Source organism: Ranitomeya imitator, chromosome 3 (assembly GCF_032444005.1).
Source record: "Ranitomeya imitator isolate aRanImi1 chromosome 3, aRanImi1.pri, whole genome shotgun sequence".
In the NCBI taxonomy this organism is placed as follows: domain Eukaryota; kingdom Metazoa; phylum Chordata; class Amphibia; order Anura; family Dendrobatidae; genus Ranitomeya; species Ranitomeya imitator.
Window position 1 is genome coordinate 339,162,930 of NC_091284.1, and position 25,626 is coordinate 339,188,555.

Consider the following 25,626-nt stretch of genomic DNA (forward strand, 5'->3'; position numbering starts at 1 on the left):
TCAAGGAGGCACATCTCTGGGTCCTGGATCGTTGGACCCGATGTTTCAACATCTTTGGATTGAAGGGGCGACGGACCTTTTTGAGGGTCCGATCTCCCCAAACCATCAACGGGCAAGTACGTGCAATGTTTCTCCACGTATCCTTCCCCGCTACGTGGGATTCTTCACCGGACTTAGCCCTGACCACCCTGAGGTAGCTAGACTCCAGGCTGTACAGGTGCCCGTAAGATGTCCGTGTGTTTCCCCCTGATTTCTACACCCCTGCGGGTGTTAGCTGGGGTGGTGGACGGTCCCTCTCCTTATCCTGGGGATAATGGAGATAGGGTGCCTGCACCGTCATTTGTTCTACCCCTCGCTGAGTGCGGTGTGACAAGGGGGGCTCCTGGCATTACCTGCTGCTGCGTCCTCCGGGAGTGCGGTGTCTTTTTTAGCGTTGCTGAGGATGAGCGGCGCTGCAGCGTTAGGACAGCGGCTCTGCGGCGTGATCCGGCGCTGCGGCGTTAGGGCGGCGGCGCTGCGGCGTGGTCCGGCGCTGTGGCGCTAGGACAGCGGCGCTGCAGCGCGGCTACGCTGCAGCGTTATCCGGGAGGCGCCGCGGTGTTAGGAGCGACGCTGCGGGTATGATCAGCGCCGCTGTCCCCCCAGAGGCTTCGGCCCTGCCTGGCTGCTACGGGCGTGGGGCAGCTTCCTGGAGCCCAGGACTTCCGGCCATCGGGCCGCGCTGTGAAGCTCCGCCCCCTCCGGCGCGTCACTTCCGGTTCCAGCTCTCCTCTCTCTAAGGGGGAAAAATTGAGGCCCCGGCTTCGGGCCTGCTCCAGGCCGCAGCATCGTTTGGCGGTCCCTCCCCCCTAAGGCCTGCTGTGCATATAAGACAGCGCTTTTGGGCTCCGCATCGTGCTGTCAGGATCCATCACGGTACTCGAGGGGACACAGGACTGGGGTAAGTGCTTCTCCCTCCATCTGGCTGAAGCATTCTTTTTGCCCCAGTCTCTGGCCCTGGGTATAGCTTTACGGATCGTTATGTCTAGAAGGGTTAAGACTCACACGGTTCGTTTTACCGGTTGTGTATCTTGTCGTGCCCCTTTTCCGCACGCCCAAAGTAATCGCCTCTGTGAGGCCTGTGACTCTGAACGCGCCCAGGAGCCCCCCCCCCCCCCTGCCAGTTCTCCAGTAGTCTCTCCGACTCCGGTTCCTCAGGCAGATGCTGGGGCAGCTCCGCCAGAATGGGTCACGTCCTTGTCGATCCTGGGCGTCCCTTACTGAAGCGATCAAATCTCTGCAGACCCCGGCAGTCAGGGACGGTAGTCCTCCTGTCTCGGAGAGGGCCTCGGGGTCTCGGGAGCCTTCGGCTTGCAGGGGCCGCGCTCACTCTAGACAGACGCATGGAAAGCGGATTCGCACAGCGTCGCCCAGGCACTCAGGTGCTTCCGCATCCTGGAGTTCCGTATCTCGTTCTCCTTCCCCTGCGGAAAGCGGGGAAGTTGAGACTGATTACGAGTCAGAAGGGTCTCTTAATTTTGAGAAACCTGGTTTTCAGGAGTCGGTAGATAGCCTGATTGAGGCTGTCAATCAGTCTTTAGGGATAGAGGACGAGCTCGCCTCATCCTCTGATCATAAGTTCTCATTTAAGCGGGCTAAACGGGCCCATAGGGGTTTTTTTCCTCTCACCCTGAGTTGGAGCATCTGATTCAATGCAACCGGGAGCTCCCGGACAAGCTTTTTTCAGGGCAAAAAGCTCTGAAGGCCAGGTATCCCGTTGCGTCGGAACTTTGTAGTATCTGGGCAGGAAGCCCTTCGGTAGATCCTCCAGTGTCCCGTTTAGCCTCTAACACATTGCTATCTCTCCCTAATGGCTCATCGATTAAGGATCCTACAGATCGTCTTATAGAGAGCTTGGCTCTTTCCGTCTTTGAGGCTTCAAGTTCAGCTCTTTTTCCTTCCTTTGCAGCAACTTGGGTTGCCAGGGCTATGATTTCTTGGTCAGAGTCATTATCTAAGGCTCTCCAAGAAGGTAATTTGTCAGCAGGATTGGCAGAAATGTCATCTCAGGTAGCAATGGCTGGTAGTTATCTGATTAACGCATCCCTAGATGCGGCAGATTGTGCTTCTTCGGCTGCATCTAATGCTATTGCCATCAGAAGGGCCCTTTGGTTAAGGTCCTGGCGGGCTGATTCTACCTCTAAAAAATCTCTTACATCCCTACCGTATCAGAGTGGTCGTTTGTTCGGAGAGAAGCTGGATCAGCTTATTTCTGACTCCACAGGAGGAAAGAGTAAGTTTCTTCCTCAGCAGAGGTCTAGACAGCCTTTTCGTCGCCAATTTCAGGCCCGTTTTAGAACCTTTCGCAACGTTAGATGGGCCCCAGCATCAGGCTCTCCTGAGCAGGGTCGACCCAATCAGGACCGAGACGGTCGGACCCCTTATACGGCCAGCCAGGGGGGAAGAATGCGTCCCCAATCTACTAGATCCAGAGGATCTAGGACTCAAAGATTTTCGGCTAAGTGACTGGAGGCCTCCTCTGGGTGTCTCCAACAGAGTAGGCGGACGTCTACTTTTATTTCGCCAGGTCTGGCTTCAGGTAATCCACGACCGGTGGGTTGGAGAGCTCGTATCTTCGGGGTACAATATAGAGCTGGTTCAGCGGCCTTCTCCCCAGTTCTTTCCATCCCGTCTTCCCAGGTCAGAGTCTCTTCGTCAAAGCCTGTTCTATTCCGTAGAGTCCCTTTGTATCAGCGGTGTCATTTCTCCTGTTCCAAGGGAGGAAAGGTTTCAGGGCTTTTATTCCAATCTTGTTGTAGTGCCCAAAAAGGACGGAGCAGTGAGGCCTATCCTAGATCTCAAACTCTTAAACAGGTTTGTCCGCGTTCGTCACTTTCGGATGGAGTCTCTCTGGTCAGTTATCGCCTCTTTGGAAAAGGGAGAGTTTTTGGCCTCAGTAGACATTCAGGATGCTTATCTACATATTCCCATCTTTCCACCTCATCAAAGATTTCTCCTGTTTGCCGTAAACAATCTACACTTTCAATTCACGGCATTACCCTTCGGGCTGGCCTCCGCTCCCAGGGTGTTCACAAAAGTCATGTCTACTGTGGTTTCCATTCTGCACTCCCGAGGTATAGTTGTCTTGCCATACCTGGACGATCTGCTGATCTAGGGACCGACTTTTCAATCTTGCAGGGAAAATGTCGGCTTCACTCTGGACACCCTTTCTCGTCTAGGTTGGCTGGTGAATTTAAGGAAGTCATCCCTACAGCCGTCCCGGAAGATCTCATTTTTAGGCATGATCTTCGACACCTCTCAAGCCCTATCAATCCGTCCCCAGGACAAGGTCCTAGCCCTTCGGCGGGAAGTGAGGAATCTTCAACAACCAGGCCCTCATACGATTTGGTCTGACATGAGGGTGTTAGGAAAGATGGTTGCGACTATAGAGGCGGTTCCGTTTGCGCAGTTTCATCTTCGACCCCTCCAACAAGCAATCCTATCAGGGTGGAACAGAAATCCTCTCTCTCTCAACCGCAGATTTTGGTTGTCTCTCCAGGCCAGGATGGCCCTCTCTTGGTGGCTAAACAGCTCATCTCTACTCAGGGGGAAGCCCTTCCCCCCAACCAATTGGCTAGTGGTCACAACGGATGCCAGTCTCCTGGGTTGGGGAGCAGTATTCTTTCATCACACTGCTCAGGGGCTCTGGTCTCCTCTGGAATCAGCCCTCCCCATCAATATCTTAGAGATTCGAGCAGTTCGACTAGCCTTGTTACATTTCCACCATCTTCTGGCAGGTCGCCCTGTCCGAATTCAATCGGACAACGCCACAGCGGTAGCCTGCATAAATCACCAGGGGGGCACCCGCAGCAAGGCAGAGAGGAATCACTCTGTAATCTCAGCGGTCCACATTCCGGGCGAAGAAAACTGGGCGGCAGATTTCCTAAGCCATCAGGGTCTGGCCTCCGAGGAGTGGTCTCTCCATCCCGAGGTATTTTTGCAGATTTGCCATCTTTGGGGGACTCCGGACGTGGATCTAATGGCGTCCAAGATGAATGCCAAGGTGCCCAGTTTTGTCTCTCGGTACCGAGACCCCCGGGCGATCACCGTGGATGCGCTGGTATTGTCTTGGAACCAGTTTCATCGCTCTTATCTGTTCCCTCCTCTGGCACTGCTCCCGAGGGTAATCAAGAAAATCAAATCAGAGAGAGCACCGGCCATCCTGATCGCCCCGGATTGGCCACGACGGACCTGGTATGCAGACCTGGTACAACTTCTCGCCGGGGTTCCTTGGCGGCTCCCCGATCGGCCGGATCTTCTATCTCAAGGGCCGATCTACCACCAGATCTCAGAGGTCCTACGTTTGACGGCCTGGCCGTTGAATCTTGGGTTTTAACCCAGGCAGGGTTTTCTCAAGAAGTGGCGGATACCATGATCAGTGCTCGTAAGCCCGTCTCGGCCAAGATTTATTATCACACTTGGAAGGTGTTCCTTTCCTGGTGTAGAGAGCGCGGGCTGCCTCCTCTGCGTTTTTCCATTCCGAACATTCTAGCCTTCCTTCAAGCAGGCCTGGATTCTGGGCTTGCTCCAAGTACTCTTAAAAGGCAGATTTCGGCTTTATCAGTCCTTTTTCAGCGCAAGATTGCTACGAATCGTCAGGTCAGGACTTTTTTCCAGGGAGTCGCTCATAAGGTCCCTCCTTGTAGGACTCCTTTGGAAGCTTGGGACCTTAATCTGGTTTTAAGGGCTTTACAGAACGCTCCTTTTGAGCCTCTTCAAGATATTTCTTTGATGTTTCTTTCTTGGAAAGTCGTGTTTTTAGTGGCCATAACGTCCATAAGACGGGTATCGGAGCTGGCAGCCTTTTCTTGTCGTTCCCCTTTTCTGCAGTTTCTTCAGGACAAGGTAGTTCTCAGACCAGCACCGTCCTTTTTGCCGAAGGTTGTTTCGTCATTCCACATCAATGAAGATATTGTTCTGCCCTCTTTTGTCCGGCTCCTACGCACCGTGTAGAAAAAGCTCTCCATGCGTTGGATCTGGTAAGGGCGCTGAGGAGATACGTTTCCCGAACGGCTCCTTTTCGCCAGACAGATGCTCTGTTTGTCCTTCCGCAGGGTCGCAGGAAGGGATGCGCTGCTTCAAAATCTACCCTGGCCAGGTGGATAAGGGCAACCATTCAGGAGGCTTATCGCACCATGGGCATGACGGTTGCGGCCGGAATCAAGGCTCATTCAACAAGAGCGGTGGGGGCTTCCTGGGCCGTTCGGCACCAGGCCTCAGCAGAACAGGTTTGCAAAGCTGCAACCTGGTCTAGTCTGCATACGTTTGTCAAACATTATAATGTCCACTCCCAGACCTCTGCAGATGCAAGTCTGGGTAGAAGGATTCTTCAAGCGGCAGTGGCGCATTTATAGACAACCACCATATTGATGTCTTTGACTGGTGAGTTATTTTTTCCCACCCAGGGACTGCTTTAGGACATCCCACTGTCCTGTGTCCCCCAATGAGGCGAAGGAGAAATAGGGATTTTTGTGTTACTCACCGTAAAATCCTTTTCTCCGAGACGCTCATTGGGGGACACAGCTCCTTCCCTGGTAGCCTTATGGCTGCTTTGGTTATATCTGATTACATTAGTCAGTAGGATCTTTTCTAGACATAATGTTTCTGTATTTATGCTGTTATATTATTTTTTTGTGTTTTTGTTCTCCTACTGCTTTTTGCACCAAACTGGAGTCTCTGGTAGCCAGTGTCAGGGTATATACGATGGAGGAGGAGCTAACTTTTTTTTTTTCAAGTTTACTTAGTGTCAGCCTCCTGGCGGCAGAAGCATACACCCACTGTCCTGTGTCCCCCAATGAGCGTCTCGGAGAAAAGGATTTTACGGTGAGTAACACAAAAATCCCTATTTTAACCATATCCAATTGTGGAACTTATTATTCCAAGATCTATTGATTAAAATGTACTTTGTGGGAAAACCTCTTTTAACCCCTTAGTAACGGAGCCAAATTTTTTAAATCTGACCAGTGTCACTTTTTGTGGTGATAACGCTTCAACAAATTCAAGTGATTTTGAGTTTGCTTTTTCGAGACACATTATACTTTATGATAATGATAAATTTAAGTCGATATGTTTTGTGTCTATTTATAATAATATAAGAAATTTGAGAAAAATGTTAAACAATTAGCAATTTTCAAACTTTAAATGATTATCCATTTAATTCAGAGAGTCATACCACAACAAGACATTAATAAATAACATTTCCCTCATACCTACTTTATATCAGCACCATTTATAAAATGTTATTTTATTTTGTTAGCATTTTAGGAGGTTTAAAATTAAATGTAGCAAGAATTTTTCATTTTTTTTCAAGGAAATTTGCAAAATTTATTTTTTTAGGGACTCATCCATGTTTGAAGTGCCTTTAGGGGTCCTATATATTAAGAAACCCCCAAAAGTTATACCATTTTAACCCCTTCCCGACCTTTGACGCACCGTATGCATCATGAAAACCTGTGCCAATCCGACCTGTGACGCAGCATATGCGTCATGGTCGGATCGCGCTCCTGCAGGCCGGGTGAAAGGGTTAACTGTAATTTCACCTGGCCTGCAGGGACAGGGGGAGTTGTACTTGAGCCCCCTTCCCCCGTGGCTACGATCACTCTGATTGGCTGTTGAAAGTGACGTTTCACTTTCAATCAGAGCGATAGTAATATTTCACCAATTGGTGAAATATTACAATCCAGCCATGGCCGATGCTGCAATAGCATCAGCCATGGCTGGAGATCGTGATCTTGCCCCACTAGGGTTAGGGTTTCGGCTAGAATTAGGGTTAGAATTAGGCTATGTGCACACGGTGCGGATTTGACTGCGGATCCGCAGCAGTTTTCCATCAGGTTTACAGTACCATGTAAACCAATGGAAAACCAAATCCGCTGTGCCCATGGTGCGGAAAATACTGCGCGGAAACGCTGTGTTGTATTTTCCGCAGCATGTCAATTCTTTGTGCGGATTCCGCAGCCTTTTACACCTGTTACTCAATAGGAATCCGCAGGTGAAATCCGCACAAAAAACACAGGAAATCCGTGGTAAATCCGCAGGTAAAACGCAGTGCCTTTTACCTGCGGATTTTTCAATAATGGTGCGGAAAAAATTTCACACGAATCCGCAACGTGGGCACATAGCCTTAGGGTTAGGGTTGGAATTTTAGAGCTAGGGATGGAAATAGGGTTAAGATTAGACTGTGGTTAGGGTTAGGGGTGTGTTGGGGTTAGGGTTGGGATTAGGGTTAGGGTTGGGATTAGGGTTAGGGGTGTGTTGGGGTTAGGGTTGTGGTTAGGGGTGTGTTGGGGTTAGGATTGTGATTAGGGTTATGGCTACAGTTGGGATTAGGGTTAGGGGTGTGTTGGGGTTAGTGTTGGAGTTAGAATTGATGGGTTTCCACTGTTTAGGCACATCAGGGGTCTCCAAATGCAACATGGCGCCACCATTGATTCCAGTCAATCTTGCATTCACAAAGTCAAATGGTGCTCCCTCCCTTACGAGCCCTGACGTGCACCCAAACAGTGGTTTACCCATATGGGGTACAAGCATACTCAGGACAAACTGGGCAACAATTATTGGGGTCCAATTTCTCCTGTTACCCTTGTGAAAATAAAAAATTGCTTGCTAAAACATCATTTTTGAGGAAAGAAAAATGATTTTTTATTTTCATGGCTCTGCGTTGTAAACTTCTGTGAAGCACTTGGGGGTTTAAAGTGCTCACCACACATCTAGATAAGTTCCTTGGGGGGTCTAGTTTCCAAAATGGGGTCACTTGTGGGGGGTTTCTACTGTTTAGGCACATGAGGGGCTCTGCAAATGCAACGTGGCACCCGCAGACCATTCCATCAAAGTCTGCATTTCAAAAGTCACTACTTCCCTTCCGAGCCCCGACGTGTGCCCAAACAGTGCTTCCCCCCCACATATGGGGTATCAGCGTACTCAGGACATACTGGGCAACAACTGTTGGGGTTTAATTTCTCCTGTTACTCTTGTGAAAATAAAAAATTGCTTGCTAAAACATCATTTTTGAGGAAAGAAAATGATTTTTTATTTTCATGTCTCTGCGTTATAAACTTCTGTGAAGCACTTGAGGGTTTAAAGTGGTCACCGCACATCTAGATTAGTTCCATGGGAGGTCTAGTTTCCAAAATGGGGTCACATGTGGGGGAGCTCAAATGTTTAGGCACACAGGTGCTCTCCAAACGCGACATAGTGTCCGCTAACGATTGGAGCTAATTTTTCATTCAAAAAGTCAAATGGCGCTCCTTCCCTTCCGAGCCTTGCCGTGTGCCCAAACAGTGGTTTACCCCCACATGTGAGGTATCCGTGTACTCAGGAGAAATTACCAATAAATTTTAGGATCCATTTTATCCTGTTGCCCATGTGGAAATGTACAAATTGAGGCTAAAAGAATTTTTTTGTGAAAAAAAGTGCTTTTTCATTTTTATGGATCAATTTGTGAAGCACCTGGGGGTTCGAAGTGCTCACTATGCATCTAGATAAGCTCCTTGCGGGGTCTAGTTTCCAAATTGGGGTCACTTGTGGGGGAGCTCCAATGTTTAGGCACACAGGGACTCTCCAAACGCGACATCGTGTCCGCTAAAGATTGGAGCCAATTTTTCATTGAAAAAGTCAAATGGCGCTCCTTCCCTTCCGAGCCCTGTCGTGCGCCCAAACAGTGCTTCCCCCCCACATATGGGGTATCAGCGTACTCAGGACAAACTGGGCAACAACTGTTGGGGTTTAATTTCTCCTGTTACCCTTGTGAAAATAAAAAATTGCTTGCTAAAACATCATTTTTGAGGAAAGAAAATGATTTTTTATTTTCACGTCTCTGCGTTATAAACTTCTGTGAAGCACTTGAGGGTTTAAAGTGGTCACCGCACATCTAGATTAGTTCCATGGGAAGTCTAGTTTCCAAAATGGGGTCACATGTGAGGGAGCTCAAATGTTTAGGCACACAGGTGCTCTCCAAACGCGACATGGTGTCCGCTAACGATTGGAGCTAATTTTTCATTCAAAAAGTCAAATGGCGCTCCTTCCCTTCCGAGCCTTGTTGTGTGCCCAAACAGTGGTTTACCCCCACATGTGAGGTATCCGTGTACTCAGGAGAAATTACCAATAAATTTTAGGATCCATTTTATCCTGTTGCCCATGTGGAAATGAACAAATTGAGGCTAAAAGAAATTTTTTGTGAAAAAAAGTGCTTTTTCATTTTTACGGATCAATTTGTGAAGCACCTGGGGGTTCGAAGTGCTCACTATGCATCTAGATAAGCTCCTTGCGGGGTCTAGTTTCCAAATTGGGGTCACTTGTGGGGGAGCTCCAATGTTTAGGCACACAGGGGCTCTCCAAACGCGACATCGTGTCCGCTAAAGATTGGAGCCAATTTTTCATTGAAAAAGTCAAATGGCGCTCCTTCCCTTCCGAGCCCTGTCGTGCGCCCAAACAGTGGTTCCCCCCCACATATGGGGTATTGGCGTACTCAGGACAAATTGTACAATAACTTTTGGTGTCCAGTTTCTCTTTTTACCCTTGGGAAAATAAAAAAATTGTTGCCAAAACATCATTTTTGTGACTAAAAAGTTAAATGTTCATTTTTTCCTTCCATGTTGCTTCTGCTGCTGTGAAGCACCTGAAGGGTTAATAAACTTCTTGAATGTGGTTTTGAGTACCTTGAGGGGTGCAGTTTTTAGAATGGTGTCACTTTTGGGTATTTTCAGCCATATAGACCCCTCAAACTGACTTCAAATGTGAGATGGTCCCTAAAAAAAAATGGTTTTGTAAATTTCGTTGTAAAAATGAGAAATCGCTGGTCAAATTTTAACCCTTATAACTTCCTAGCAAAAAAAAAAATTTGTTTCCAAAATTGTGCTGATGTAAAGTAGACATGTGGGAAATGTTATTTATTAACTATTTTGTGTCACATAACTCTCTCGTTTAACAGAATAAAAATTCAAAATTTGAAAATTGCGAAATTTTCTAAATTTTAGCTAAATTTCCATTTTTTTCACAAATAAACGCAAAAAAATCGACCTAAATTTACCACTAACATGAAGTCCAATATGTCACGAAAAAACAGTCTCAGAACCGCTAGGATTCGTTGAAGCGTTCCTGAGTTATTACCTCATAAAGGGACACTGGTCAGAATTGCAAAAAACAGCCAGGTCATTAAGGTCAAAATAGGCTGGGTCATGAAGGGGTTAAAAAAACGCACCCCCCTTGCATATTGAAAACTGCTGTCAGCTAGTTTATTAACCCTTCAGGTGCTTTTCAGGAATTAATGCTAAGTAGCATGACAGAAATGAAAATTTGTATTTTACCACATAAATGCCTCTAACTTCTGAACAGATTACTACAGCCGTCAGACTCCAAGGCTGCTGGTTGGTCTTGAATTGCCATCGCAAACATCAGGACCACACAATCATGATCTGAGGGCACCAACTGGGATAAAGAGGAAGCTCTCAGTTAACCATTTATAATGATGTAGTCACTATTGACAGCAGCATCTAAGGGGTTAAACAGATTTGGACGGTGCAAGCACTGATCGTTGCTGATACAGCAAGTTGTCAGCTATAGTGTACAGCCAAGAGCTGCTGGATTGTCACCTGTATGGGGATGCTGTTCTGTTATATCTCAGGTCAGTTAAAAGGCATTTTGACAGTCTTTAAGGGGTTAAGGTGCTTCCATTAAGGAAACATGTAATTTGAAAAAAAAATGCTATTAACTGGCAGATATGGGGTTATACTGCAGGTTAATAGAGTTCTGTAGCTGTGCAGCCAATGTATTGAGAGCCTGTTCGCCGGGAGGAAATTAACTTTATTCCTTCCGGAAACCTTGGGTCTTCAGTCATAAAAGTGCTGTCAGCATGACTTCAGTGAATGCTGAGTACACAGTGAGCGATGGCAGTAACCATGCTGCAGAGCTGACTGACAGCCAACTAAGCAGTGCATCAGTACAGAGCCGGCTGTCAGTCAATGCAGGGGCATGATTTCAGTCACCACTCATGTAATAAGTGGTGACTGAACTCACGCACCTATGACTGAAAGCCTGAGGCTGCTGGTAGGAATAAAGTTAGTTTCCTCCCTGCAGCTGGGATTTCAGTGTAGTGAGTGCACAGCTTCAGAACGCTATTAACCTGCAGATTAACGACATATCTCCAGGTCAATAGCATTTTTTTTTTCAAATTACAGGTTCACTTTAATTGGAATCTGTCAGCAGGTTTTTCCTACCTCATCTGAGAGCAGCATCATGTAGGCAAAGAGAAGCTGAATTAAACAATGTACTGTATCACTTAGATTACTGGGTGCAGCGGTTCTTAGATTTAGCAATGAAGCAGAGCTGAAAAGCTGCCCACACCAGACTGTATATACAATGGCTATAGTCAGTGAGCTGCTTATGACAGAATAAGCAAAGGACTAGTAGTCACAAGCTGCTGTGTCCCAGCAATCATTGCAGGGAAACTAAAGGTACCGTCACACTAAGCGACGCTGCAGCGATACCGACAACGATGCCGATTGCTGCAGCGTCGCTGTGTGGTCGCTGGAGAGCTGTCACACAGACAGCTCTCCAGCGACCAACGATGCCGAGGTCCACGGGTAACCAGGGTAAACATCGGGTTACTAAGCGCAGGGCCGCGCTTAGTAACCCGATGTTTACCCTGGTTACCGTTATAAATGTAAAAAAACAAACACTACATACTTACATTCCCGGTGTCCCTTGTTGTGAATTCTGTGGCCAAGCTCCCTCCTGTGGTAGTGAGTGGTACTTCGGCTGGTTCTGCCTATGAGCTTCCTTTGGTGGATGAGAGTGGTACTGCGGCTTCTGAGTTTCCTTCCTCAGGTGATGAGGGTAAGTCGTTAGGTGCTGCTCTATTTAACTCCACCTAGTGCTTGGATCCTGGCCTCCAGTCAATGTTCTAGTATTGGTCTTGCTTTCTCCTGGATCGTTCCTGTGGCCTGTCTATCCTGCATAAGCTAAGTTTTGCTTTTGTTATTTTTTGTTTGCTATTTTTTCTGTCCAGCTTGCTATATTGGTTTTTCTTGCTTGCTGGAAGCTCTGGGACGCAGAGGGAGCACCTCCGTACCGTTAGTCGGTGCGGAGGGTCTTTTTGCCCCCTCTGCGTGGTTGTTTGTAGGGTTTTGTGTTGACCGCAAAGCAATCTTTCCTATCTTCGGTCTGTTCAGTAAGTTGGGCCTCACTTTGCTAAATCTATTTCATCTCTGCGTTTGTATTTTCATCTCAACTCACAGTCATTATATGTGGGGGGCTGCCTTTTCCTTTGGGGTATTTCTCTGAGGCAAGCTAGGCTTATTTTTCTTTCTTAGGGCTAGCTAGTTTCTCAGGCTGTGCTCGAGGCGCATAGGTCTAGTCAGGAGCGCTCCACGGCTACCTCTAGTGTGGTTGGATAGGATTAGGGATTGCGGTCAGCAGAGTTCCCACGTCTCAGAGCTAGTCCTATGTTTTTGGGTAATTGTCAGGTCACTTTGTGTGCTCTCAACTTCAAGGTCCATTGTGGTTCTGAATTACCTGTTCATAACAGTCCCTCGCCTTCAGCTTCCCGCACTGACTGAGCGCCGGCCGGAAAGCACAGCGGTGACGTCACCGCTGCACAGCGTGCTCTAAGGCCGGACGGCGCTCACCACTCAGTGCACTGCGGGAAGCTGAAGGCGAGGGACATGACCAGACACCGGGAATGTAAGTATGTAGTGTTTGTTTTTTTACATTTACAATGGTAAACAGGGTAAACATCGGGTTACTAAGCGCGGCCCTGCGCTTAGTAACCCGATGTTTACCCTGGTTACCAGTGAAGACATCGCTGGATCGGCGTCACACACGCCGATTCAGCGATGACAGTGGGTGATCAGCGACAAAATAATGTTCTGATCTTCCCCCAGCGACCAACGATCTCCCAGCAGGGGCATGATCGTTGGTCGCTGTCACACATAACGATTTCGTTAACGATATCGTTGCTACGTCACAAAAAGCAACGATATCGTTAACAATATCGTTATGTGTGACAGTACCTTAAAGCACATGCTTGATAAGAGAGGCATTACTGAAATCTGTGTTTTACCCTTCAGCATCCTGTCTTCAGAATACATAGTAAAAACCTGCAGACAGGTTCACTTTAACGTAACCTCTTATAGGGGTTGACCCACCAGCAAAATACATTTTAATTAAGAGATCTTGAGATAAAAATAAGTTCCAAAATTGGATGTGTTAAAAAAATGTTCATGTGCTGATATAATTGTCTAAATGTTCCAGTCTACCAACTCTATTGGTCTGATCTGTCTTTGTTTTCAAGTGTTCAACATGTGGCTAGAACAGTACGATTACTATTGGCGTCCAATTGGTAACATTTCTCCTTGCAGAGATTGACATGTCAAGCCTGACATGCCAAGGTGAGGAGACTTTTAATCTGCAATGCTCCTCTGGGAAATATGCAAATTGTCTCTTCAGAGAGGAAGAGGTCTAGAGCTCTACTGCCACTTATAGGAAATGGCAATCCCTCCACCAATGCCCCTGTGTGCTGTGCAGCCTGGACCCCAACTCTACTGGTGAACACTCACCATTGGGGCGTGTCTTGCAGGAAGCCAGTGCCAGCAGCCAGTGAGTGCTCTCATTGGTCGGCATCTCTCTTCCTGCATGACACGCCCCCTTTTTCAGTGCCCTCTCCCCGACTCTGCGTACCAGAATGATCATCAGTAGGAGGGGCCCGGTATCAGGGAGCACTATGTACTCTGAGGGGCCCCATAGCAGATGCGTACACTCCTGCTTGCAGCTGCAGCGGCGGTAGGTCTGCCCTTGGTGGGAGCCATGTTTCCAGGTGTATGCCATATGACTGCTGTCACAACTCGTTGTTTGCTGGTCTTTTCCAAGGCCTGCACAGTCCCTGCTGTTCTGCGCTTCCTAGTCCAGTCCTCAACATGCAGCAAATGCCCTCTGCTAATAACTGGCCATTTCATGTGTTTTGAGGACCGGACTAAGAAACGCAGACCAGTGGGGTCAGGATCTTTGGGTAATCACTATGGTATTAGTACAGTTATATGAAAAAGTTTTGGCACCCCTATTAATCTTAAGCTTAATGTTTTATAAAAATAGTTTTTTTTTGCAACAGCTATTTCAGTTTCATATATCTAATAACTGTTGGACACAGTAATGTTTCTGCCTTGAAATGAGGTTTATTGTACTAACAGAAAATGTGCAATCTGCATTCAAACAAAATTTGACAGGTGCATAAGTATGGGCACCCCACCAGAAAAGTGACATTAATGTTTAGTAGATCCTCCTTTTGCAAAAATAACAGCCTCTAGTCGCTGCCTGTAGCTTTTAATGAGTTCCTGGATCCTGGATGAAGGTATTTTTGACCATTCCTCTTTACAAAACAATTCCAGTTCAGTTAAGTTTGATGGTCGCAGAGCATGGACAGCCCTCTTCAAATGATCCCACAGATGTGCAATGATATGCCTGAACATGCCTGATCCCTCTCACCCCAACATCTGCCATTGGAGAAGAGTTTGGACCCTATACACATTAGATGAATGCCAACCTAACCCTTGAACATCTAATAAGTATGGCTATTTTTACATTACAATAGCTGAAATTTGCGTACATTTAAATACTGACATAACATTTTCCCAGATTCATGTATTTTGCTTTGTTACGCTGACTACCTGTTTAGATTTTTACTGTGGTCTTAGGCTTTTAGTGCCCACTTCCAGAAAACATGATGAGTAAGAGGCAATGTGCCCCCTCACTGCTGCATTCAGTGTGATCACTGGGAAGCACTATGTAACATAGTAACATAGTTAGTAAGGCCGAAAAAAGACATTTGTCCATCCAGTTCAGCCTATATTCCATCATAATAAATCCCCAGATCTACGTCCTTCTACAGAACCTAATAATTGTATGATACAATATTGTTCTGCTCCAGGAAGACATCCAGGCCTCTCTTGAACCCCTCGACTGAGTTCGCCATCACCACCTCCTCAGGCAAGCAATTCCAGATTCTCACTGCCCTAACAGTAAAGAATCCTCTTCTATGTTAGTGGAAAAACCTTCTCTCTTCCAGACGCAAAGAATGCCCCCTTGTGCCCGTCACCTTCCTTGGTATAAACAGATCCTCAGCGAGATATTTGTACTGTCACCTTATATACTTATACATGGTTATTAGATCGCCCCTCAGTCGTCTTTTTTCTAGACTAAATAATCCTAATTTCGCTAATCTATCTAGGTATTGTAGTTCTCCCATCCCCTTTATTAATTTTGTTGCCCTCCTTTGTACTCTCTCTAGTTCCATTATATCCTTCCTGAGCACTGGTGCCCAAAACTGGACACAATACTCCATGTGCGGTCTAACTAGGGATTTGTACAGAGGCAGTATAATGCTCTCATCATGTGTATCCAGACCTCTTTTAATGCACCTTATGATCCTGTTTGCCTTGGCAGCTGCTGCCTGGCACTGGCTGCTCCAGGTAAGTTTATCATTAACTAGGATCCCCAAGTCATTCTCCCTGTCAGATTTACCCAGTGGTATGTGCTAGACATACCCAATGTGCAAATGTCCGTTTAGCCTCCATTGGGCCAGTAATTGCAGGCATATTTCCTTATTTCCCACTTTAGTTTTCTGTACAAAGGGCCACCTCAAAAAAAATCTCATGCAGTATACGTTTGTTTTTTTAAACAATGGTATTCTTTAGGGACATATGCCTATACTGTGGCATACATCATAGCTTTCTGTTAAAAATATACATCCAGGGCATACGTTTCTAACAAAGAAGGCTGATAGCCTTGGGGATCAATCAGACTTCAGTGGTTTTCCTGTATGCAAAATAATCAGTCTGTGTTACATAAGTGTGAGGGTATGTTTCCACGTTATGTATATGCAGCACTTTGGACGCAGCTCCACCCAAAGCACTGTTGGATTTTGTACGTGTGGTGATTCGGCCTGTGTTCATTGAGGACAAACGGAATCACCGCATCCTATACAAAGACTGTAAATTATCTTGTGGAGACTGAGTGTCTCCACAAGATAAGTAGACATGCTGCCGTCTATAAAGACGCGCCGCATGTGCGTATACGCAGGTTTGCTACCTGCGTCTTTGAATTTCATAAAATCCCCTCCACTATGCTGTAACATCTGGCTGTTGCGGCTGTACATTGTGTCCAATTTACAGCGAATACTCACCGTGGAAACATACCCTTAGAGATGAGCGAATGTGTTCGGCTCCCTCCTTATTTGTCAAGCTATAGCGCTTAAGGTACCGTTACACTGAACGACTTACCAACGATCACGACCAGCGATACGACCTGGCCGTGATCGTTGGTAAGTCGTTGTGTGGTCGCTGGGGAGCTGTCACACAGACAGCTCTCTCCAGCGACCAACGATCAGGGGAACGACTTCAGCATTGTTGAAACTGTCTTCAACGATGCCGAAGTCCCCCTGCAGCACCCGGGTAACCAGGGTAAACATCGGGTTACTAAGTGCAGGGCCGCGCTTAGTAACCCAATATTTACCCTGGTTACCATTGTAATAGTAAAAAAAAAAACACTACATACTCACATTCCGATGTCTGTCACGTCCCCCGCCGTCAGCTTCCCACACTGACTGTGTCAGCGCCGGCCGTAAAGCAGAGCACAGCGGTGACGTCACCGCTGTGCTCTGCTTTACGGCCGGCGGCGCTGACATTCAGTGCAGGGAAGCTGACGGCGGGGGACGTGACAGACATCGGAATGTGAGTATGTACTGTTTTTTTTTTTTTTTAAACTTTTACAATGGTAACCAGGGTAAATATCGGGTTACTAAGCGCGGCCCTGCACTTAGTAACCCGATGTTTACCCTGGTTACAAGTGAACACATCGCTGGATCGGCGTCACACACGCCGATCCAGCGATGACAGCGGGTGATCAGCGACCAAAAAAAGGTCCTGATCATTCCCCACGACCAACGATCTCCCAGCAGGGGCCTGATCATTGGTCGCTGTCACACACAAGGAGATCGTTAGCGAGATCGTTGCTACGTCACAAAAAAGCGTGGCGTTGCAACGATATCGTTAACGATATCGTTATGTGTGAAGGTACCTTTACCGAAGAAACTTCAGCGGGAACCGCTCCGATAATCATGTGTCCGGAACCGCAGCTGCATGTGACGCGGCTGTGTGAGTCACACCACATGCATAGAGAACCCGTGTGCAGTCTTGACTTTTTTTTCTTCTTAAATACATAGCATTGTTGAGTTTGAGCCGAATGATGGATCAATATTGGATAAGTCTGAGAGCTTTTGTCCAGACTATTTGGTCCATGTGAACTACACTGTAGACTATCATAGGCACAAGTGCTATTCGTGACAACCATGAATAGCACTCATACGAGAAAAACTGATTGCGCCCTAAGGTTTCAGTAATCATTGCCCAATTGTAGAAGATATAGCAGTATGCCTAGTTATATTGTGATTTATCCCCTACTCCCATATCTCCTCATAAAGATGCTGATTTATGTCATAAAAATCTGCATGAGAGATGCAATGGCGACCATAGTGACTGGAATTCTTTAGGGAATTACTGTGTGGGTATTTACTGGTAAATTTTTTTGTAGCGGTAAATGATCTTTATGCTGATTCTACCCATTCTAGACATTTCTGGCATCATAGATATTTAAATGTTTCATTGTGAGAGCTGTGGTGCTTCCATTCCTGACAGAAGTGGCCTCACCTAGTGGTAGAGATACAGACTGAACGAGCAGGCACACGCATTGTTCTACCGTAAAAATAGTATTGGGTAAATTCCTGGAAAAGATGTGCTTTTCTGTAATATACCGTGATCTCTCATTTTCCTAGGGAAAAAAAAGTGGTCTCCTCTTTAGAAGAGCAATCCGTTCCACCGACACCGCCCACCGGGTCTGCGGGTCCTGTACCCAGCACAGAGAACGAGCGTCCGCAGAGATTGCGGAAGAAGAGAAAACTGTTGATGGATTCTGGTGACGAAGAAGATATAATTGATGATGATGAGGTAAAGAGCAAAATGCCTTCAGACGATGTCTCCTCAGGAAATCTTCAGTTTTGCCTTTAGAAGTGATTTCTCATCAGATCACCTATATTACTCTTGGTTTCCTACTGGCTTTAGTTATTACCACCTGCAGCAAAAACAGCTGATCACTGGGGGGTTTTACCCACCGAACCTTTGCCATCTCGATAAAACAATATCTTACGCACTTTTATTTCAGGATACTTGGGGAAAACAAATTTCTCTTGATTTTCTATAAAACCTTTCTGTAAGTCAGCTCTTCTAAATAAAATAAATCAATGTTATTGCAAGGCATGTAAAACATGTTCTGCAATGCCGTCATAAAGCGGTGAGACAGAACATTGGCCTGCTTAGTTTAGGAACAAGACCAAGCTCTCCTAGCCAGACCTTATTTCCCACTGCGAACATCAACCATAATTTCTGGAATTTAATGCAGTATTCAGTCTTTTAATTTATTTGCTGACACACTTATAATATCACCAATGTGCCCCAGGTGCCCATTGACTGGAAGCCCAAGAAGATTGACAAGTTACCCTACCTTAACAGTTTAGTTTTTGAGATTTTGCATTTTTTTCATTGTAAGAAGGGTTGATTATCTTTTGGATATTGTTGCATTTATAACATGGGGTGTGGGGGTTTCAAACTAAATGGAAATAGCTGCACCACAGCGTTCTTGCTCAGAGTACCTCCTCTTGTAAACCTTGTCTGATACTTGTTCACTACTAGATAATTAGAGAATCCCAACTAAATCTTGTGACTTGTTATTCCTCTTTCTCGTACATTCAAAATATAACGTTAACACGGGTTTATTGCATAACTCCAATAACAAAAACCCTTTACATTCCTCTTAGTGTTAACTATACAGCACCAAACCTTAATCTTCAGAGCTCTGTTTCCTATTTTATTAACAGGAAGTTGTTATGCGTGCCCACTGTGGTATTACAGCCCGCTCGCTGGGCACTATTTCTTCAAGCCTACTGTCTCACCTTACAGGTGGCACTCTTCCCCTCACATACTGTGGTGACCCCTACTTGAAACGGTGCTGATGCTGCTGTAAGCTCAGGATGCTCCTTCTTACACATACAGGCAACGAAGATTTGTATTTGGTCACTTTGTTTTCTTGCTCAGCGGAGATACATTGTTTTTCCTTGTAGAAGTTGCCTGTTCCTTGTAGCCCTAGCCTAATTTTAAAGTAAACCACTAGACGCATGTGTCAACTCCTAAAGGACCCGTCACACTAGACGATATCGCTAGCGATCCGTGACGTTGCAGCGTCCTCGCTAGCGATATCGTCCAGTGTGACACGCAGCAGCGATCAGGCCCCTGCTGTGCTGTCGCTGGTCGGGGAAGAAAGTCCAGAACTTTGTTTCGTCGCTGGACTCCCCGCAGACATCGCTGAATCGGCGTGTGTGACACCGATTCAGCGATGTCTTCGCTGGTAACCAGGGTAAACATCGGGTAACTAAGCGCAGGGCCGCGCTTAGTAACCCGATGTTTACCCTGGTTACCATCGTTAAAGTAAAAAAAACAAACGCTACATACTTACCTACCGCTGTCTGTCCTCGGCGCTCTGCTTCTCTGCTCTGGCTGTGAGCACAGCACCCGGAAAGCAGAGCGGTGACGTCACCGCTCTGCTTTCCGGCTGCCCGGCGCTCACAGCCAGACCAGAGAAGCAGAGCGCCGAGGACAGACAGCGGTAGGTAAGTATGTAGCGTTTGTTTTTTTTACTTTAACGATGGTAACCAGGGTAAACATCGGGTTACTAAGCGCGGCCCTGCGCTTAGTTACCCAATGTTTACCCTGGTTACCGGGGACCTCGGGATCGTTGGTCGCTGGAGAGCTGTCTGTGTGACAGCTCTCCAGCGACCAAACAGCGACGCTGCAGCGATCCGGATCGTTGTCGGTATCGCTGCAGCGTCGCTTAGTGTGACGGTACCTTAAGCGTATACATCAAATTTCCAGTTGTTTCTGGGCTCCAGGCATGATTTTGTTTTAAGATACATTTTTCTCCATTTTATTACAGGAAAAATTCAGAGGACACCAGAAGAGAGGAAAAACTGCCAAGCACGTCAAAGCAGGTAGCTGAGCATTTCTAGAAAAAGAAGCTTGCTCTTCAAGGCCAAAATAAGTAGAGTAGTTATGTAGGAACAGTGATTAACACTGTATTCAGGCACCCTTTCAATAATCCCATCGGGGCTCACATCCAAACCGACACAAAATGGGATTCTAGCGTATGCACTGACGGGGCCATAGACTATAATGGAGTCAGCAAGGAAAACGTGTGCGGTGTGATGCGTCATTTTTGGATGTGTACGCTTACTGAACATGGACACCCAGGCACAATCTGCTATGTCTTGGTGTCTGTTTCCAGTAGGCGAACACACCTGAAAATGATACACGACAGAGTACATGTTCACTCTGTTGGTATCAATATAGTCTACAGCCCCGTCTGTATACGCCCAGTTTCAGTTTTGCGGGACCAACGAACGGGTGCCAGAATGCAGTGTAAAAGCACCCTAAGCCTTAGACCCTCACCTTTTTACTTAAGTGCAACCACTGATATAACACTATACAATGAATCACATGAGTTTGCAGTATTTTTACAGTTGAGGCTAGTTCTCTGTATTTCATACCATAATGACAAAAGTCTTGACATTTAAAAGAACCAGTCAAAAAACGCATAGGAGCCTTGTATAATCTAATCTAGGATTTCCCAAGGTGGTTTTTGAAGAAAAAAAACAAGTTATTTAAAAGTGACGTGTTTTTCTACCACTAACTGCTTCTGGATTCCTCCTTTTTTTAGGTAGTTTTTTGAAGAGTTTTTATTTTCCCTTTCAGCTTTTTCATTTGATATGTCAAATCCATCTAAAAAAAAAAGTGAGGGTTTTTTTTCCACCAGGTATTTTTCAAGACCTGAAGAGGTGTTAAAAAAAAACAAAACAATGCTAAAAATACTGAACACACGAACAGCAAAACGGATTAACATTGATATGGATAAAAATAGTCTTTCAGTCATCTTTCGTAGTGATTTTTTTTTTTTTTGCCAATTTTGGAGCGGAGCCACTAAAAAAAGTCCTTAACAAAATTCTATATGAATATTTAGGCTATATTCATATAGAATTTTGTTAAGGATTTTTTTTTTGTGCCTGCGGTTGCAAAGAATTCTTCAACCTCCTGTTTGTTACTGTAAAAGAAAACCAATTACCCCTCCATTATTCATAGGATATAAAAAGTTTTTAAACCAAGAGTTTGGGTAACATATCGTAAGAGGGGAAAGGAGTCCAAGTCCAACTGAACATCTACACCATTAATCTGTAGGTACTTTTCCAATGTTCAGTTGGAATGGCAGGGAGGGTACTGTATAAGGAACGTGCCTCTGACTGTGGAACCCATATGACAAACACCAATAAAATACTGTCCGTGCCCAGTTTCCCCCTCTCACCACTCCCCCTGGTAATGCACTTATTGGGATGCCCAGCGTCCAATGGTTCTTAAAGGGGAAGGCTCCTACGGCCACACCTGCAGGGGTTAAATGCAGGTGTTCGGGCCAGTAGCTCCCCCCACCCGTCGGACACCTGGAAGCCTTTGTTGTAGGTCCCTCCTGGAGCCCGATTCCCTGGTGGAGACCCTGAGGGAGAGAGCAGCACAGGAACGTGAGCACTGGCTTCAAGCCCTTATTACTGGCCTTGGCGCTCACCTCCCTGTGCCCTCTCCATGCCCTTGTCCATGCATGCTTCCGTGCCTGAGGTGTCGCCCTCCTCCCCTGGGCTGCAGTGCTTCCCTGCTTCTCCACACCCTTCCCTCGCCTCTCCTGGGGCGTCCCTCCTGCCGAGTGCTGACTTCCCATTTAGAAGACTCAGCGCCCCCTCACCTGTTGTGCCCCCGTGCGCTGGCCCTGCTCGTTCTGTCACCGGCATCCGCTCTGGCGGTCCCTCTTTGGCCGGCGCTCCAGTGGCTGGGCCTCCGGTGTGGAGGCGACGTACGTTGTGCAAGGGCTCCCACCGTCCGGAGCGGCTCCAGGTTGGGTTCTGGGCACCCATCGCGGGGCGCCGTGCCACAGCCACTTCTTCGTCCCCACGTCAGTGCGCTTCCACAGTGCAGGCCGGGGATGCGCCGGGCCCAGGCCACTGCAGACACCGCCCATTCCGGGTCGTCACTGTGAGGCTCCGCCCACTTCCGGTGCATCACCTCGATGCTCTGCCCACATCCCAGCATCTCTTCCCGTGCCCGTCCAGCGCCTTTCTAAGTGCGGGCATGGCCGCAGTGTCTGCACGGGAAAACGGGGACGGTGCAGGGGACACTGTATGCAGCTGCGGAGTGCGCTGGTCTGTCCAACCCGACCGATGGGCGCGCTCTGCAGCTGCAGTCAGCATGTTGGTGAGAAGGCACCAAGCACCCCCATTTCCGGTCCCCTTCAGACACAGCAGGGCCGGCCCAGGCTCGGTCTCCTGTATCTCTCCGGCCGCCACAACGACAAAGCTTGCACTGGGAGAATGGGAGACCGGCCTGAGGTTCATAAACTCTGCTGCAGAGTGCGCTGATCAGACCAACCCGACCGAGCAGTTCGCTCTTCAGCAGGAAAAGGCACTTAGTATTAACACTAATGTAATCGCACCAATCACAGACAAAATGGCTAATAAAGATTTCCCATTAACCCCCGCCCCGTCATATCCCTACAATAGCATACAATGGTATTGTTTACGGTAAAATTCAATATACAATTCCCCTCAGCACACCACATAGCAACGGCGGATGCAGGGGTAGACGCCACACGTCTTCCCAATCCTCATCTAACAACTCCTGCCACGATTATCACTACCCCTCTAAAAGTCACCCCCACCGCAGGCGCAGCTTACATAGGAGCTGCCGCAGATCTCGGGCCTCAGGATGGCTTTCTTCAGCCACATCAGAAGGGTTGCGACTCGTCGCAGAGTCCAGACAGGCGTTATCTGGCACACGACAAACACCAAAAGTCGCGTGCACCCTCCAAGGCTATCAGCCTGGGAGACCCATCCTCCAGGCCTTCCATCCAAGTCAGCTACCGTGTAGGCGCACAAAACAGAGCGGGAATTCCACCATCACTTGGTTGCCATCAGTCTCGAGCGCACAACAGTCAGGTGCTCCAATGTTAGCTAACATCCGGGAATACGCCTCTCAATCTTCCTGGGCTTCCAGACAACGAATTGACCAGTCCATCGCTTCAGTGGGAGTCGGAGTTTCTTCATACTGTGACATCACCCCTTCGGCATCAGTGGGAGTCGGGGTTCCTCCAGTATTGGTTTGCACTCCTCCAGTGGCGCACAGAGGTGAGTGTTCCAAAGTATACGACGAATCGATGTGTAAAGGGGTTAACGCAAAAGAAAGTGAGAGAACCACAGCGATAAAGGAGCTAATTCAGCAGCTAACGCAATCGTGCGGTACTGGGTCCCTGAGGTGGGCTCAGCGGACGGTGGAACATAGTCCCTGAGGTGGGCTTAGTGGACGGTGGAATGTGGGTCCCTGAGGTGGGCTCAGCGGACGGTGGAACGTGGATCCCTGAGTTGGGCTCAGCGGATGGTGGAAAGTGGATCCCTGAGGTGGGCTCAGCGGACGGTGGAACTTGGTTCCCTGAGGTGGGCTCAGTGGACGGTGGAACATGGGTCCCTGAGGTGGGCTCAGCCGACAGTGGAAATCTGATCACCTAAAATCTGCTTGAGAATTCCCCGAAATTCTAAAACAAAAAATACAAAAGGAAGTTGAATTAGGTAGAATAGCGGCCCCTTTCAGTCGCTGCCATTCAAAAATATCGCCGTTAGACATTATTAAAAAAAAAAAAGGAACGTGGTAAATATGTTAATGATGCTATACCCCCAGAGGAAACTTCTTCCGTCACATACACGTCTTTCAATAAGGCTGTAGAATTAGTCCGTGCAGCCGGACCCGGAGCCCTCCTAGCTAAATCATACATATAATCTGCATTCTGCCTATTACACGTGCATCCTGAATGTTTCCAATGCAAGGTGGACCAGCGCTATTATTTTGATATGTGCTTGCCTATGGGGTACTTTCGGGGACTGGGTAGTTTGGTACTAAACAGGCAGCAATTTTTTGTTCGTTGGTCCCAAAAATTCTAAACTCTACTCCTTCCTACTAGAAAATTTTAAATTTATATCATGGCACTTTGGCATAAGCGCTGGGCCCCCCCCCCCCCCAAAAAAAAAAAAAACAAAAAAACAGAGGGACCATGCGATGTATGGCCTTTCTTGGGCATTGAAATAGACACCAACATAATGGTTTTTCGCTTACCGGCAGATAAAATACAAAAAACACGGCAGATGTTGAAGGCTTCTGTGAAGTATAAAAAAATAACCCTCCAGCAAATGCAGGCATTATTGGGTCTACTGACATTCGCCTGCTGCGTAATTCTGGTCGGCAAAGCATATATAACAACGAACATACTTGTCATGGCTAGAGAAACAGCAAGCAAGGACCTAGGGCTAGCAATAGGGTGGAGCAAAAAAGAGGGTTTTTGCAGCAATCTAAAAAAACCAATGGTGCAAAAGCGATTGGCTGGAGCTATGGACAACATCAAACTGGGGGCGCCATTCAGACCTATGGGAAATTTTCTCAATAGTGGCGGCTGTTTGAAATATGGGCCAATCAGTTGAGAAACGCGAACATTCGTTTCCAAACAAAAATTACAAGAACAGCAAGAGACTGAACAACATGTCATCTACAGCCTTGCCCATACTCGCCCTCTAACGCCGGTTAGCGCTGCTATGGTTGGAAAACAATATTTGGTGTAGAACCACCTTGGTGGCGGAAGTAGACGATAATATCATTAACTCACTGTTATTTTCCGATTGTCAGGCTATGTGCACACGATGCGGATTTTGCTGCAGATCCGCATTGTGATCCGCAGCGTTTCGGCAGCTGCGGATCCGCAGCAGTTTCTCATGAGTTTAAAGTACAATGTAAACCTATGGGTAATGAAATCCGCAGTGCACATGCTGCGGAAAAAACCACGCGGAAACACAGCTGATTATTTTCCGCAGCATGTCAATTCTTTGTGCGGAATCCGCAGCGGTTTTACACCTGCTCCAATAGAAAACTGGAACAGGAACACATGGGCTACTTGCACAGTGAACAAGTCCTCTTGGGCTATCTGCACAAAAGCTGTTCTACCCTGTATGCACACATGGATTTTTCCTCTCTGAACCCTGTTCACACAGGTTATATACAGATGATCAGGTTTTTAAATACATCAGATAGGGATTGCATACATTAGTTAGGACTGCTCTGATAAGGGTATACCGTGAAGATTGGTAGAGCAGCTTAGTATACATTTTTTGCAAAAAACGTATCAACCAAATACCCTGTTTTTTACATCTTTTACTAGCACTTGCGGATTACTGCAACATTTTTTCAAACTGAGTGTTTTTGGCTTTACTATTCTCTTTTGTGTCTCCAATAGAAAACTGCAGATGTAAAACCGCAGCGGGATCCGCAGTAGAATCCGCAATAAATCCGCATTAAAAACCGCAGCGGTTTTCCAATGCGGATTTATCAAATCCGCTGCGGAAAAATCCGCAGAGGATCTTTC

General features: G+C 47.0%; 1 protein-coding gene across 4 annotated transcripts in view; it reads left to right on the plus strand.

Annotated features, from left to right (window-relative positions):
• The window catches only part of LOC138669911 (lethal(3)malignant brain tumor-like protein 4), a 215,266-nt gene that overhangs the window by 18,549 nt on the left and 171,091 nt on the right, over nt 1-25,626 (plus strand). For all 4 annotated transcript variants that reach the window (XM_069756764.1, XM_069756765.1, XM_069756766.1 and 1 more), the window contains exons 5-6: nt 17,858-18,029; nt 20,068-20,122. In XM_069756764.1, coding sequence (XP_069612865.1) covers nt 17,858-18,029; nt 20,068-20,122 — 227 coding nt within the window. The remainder of the gene's footprint in view (nt 1-17,857; nt 18,030-20,067; nt 20,123-25,626) is intronic.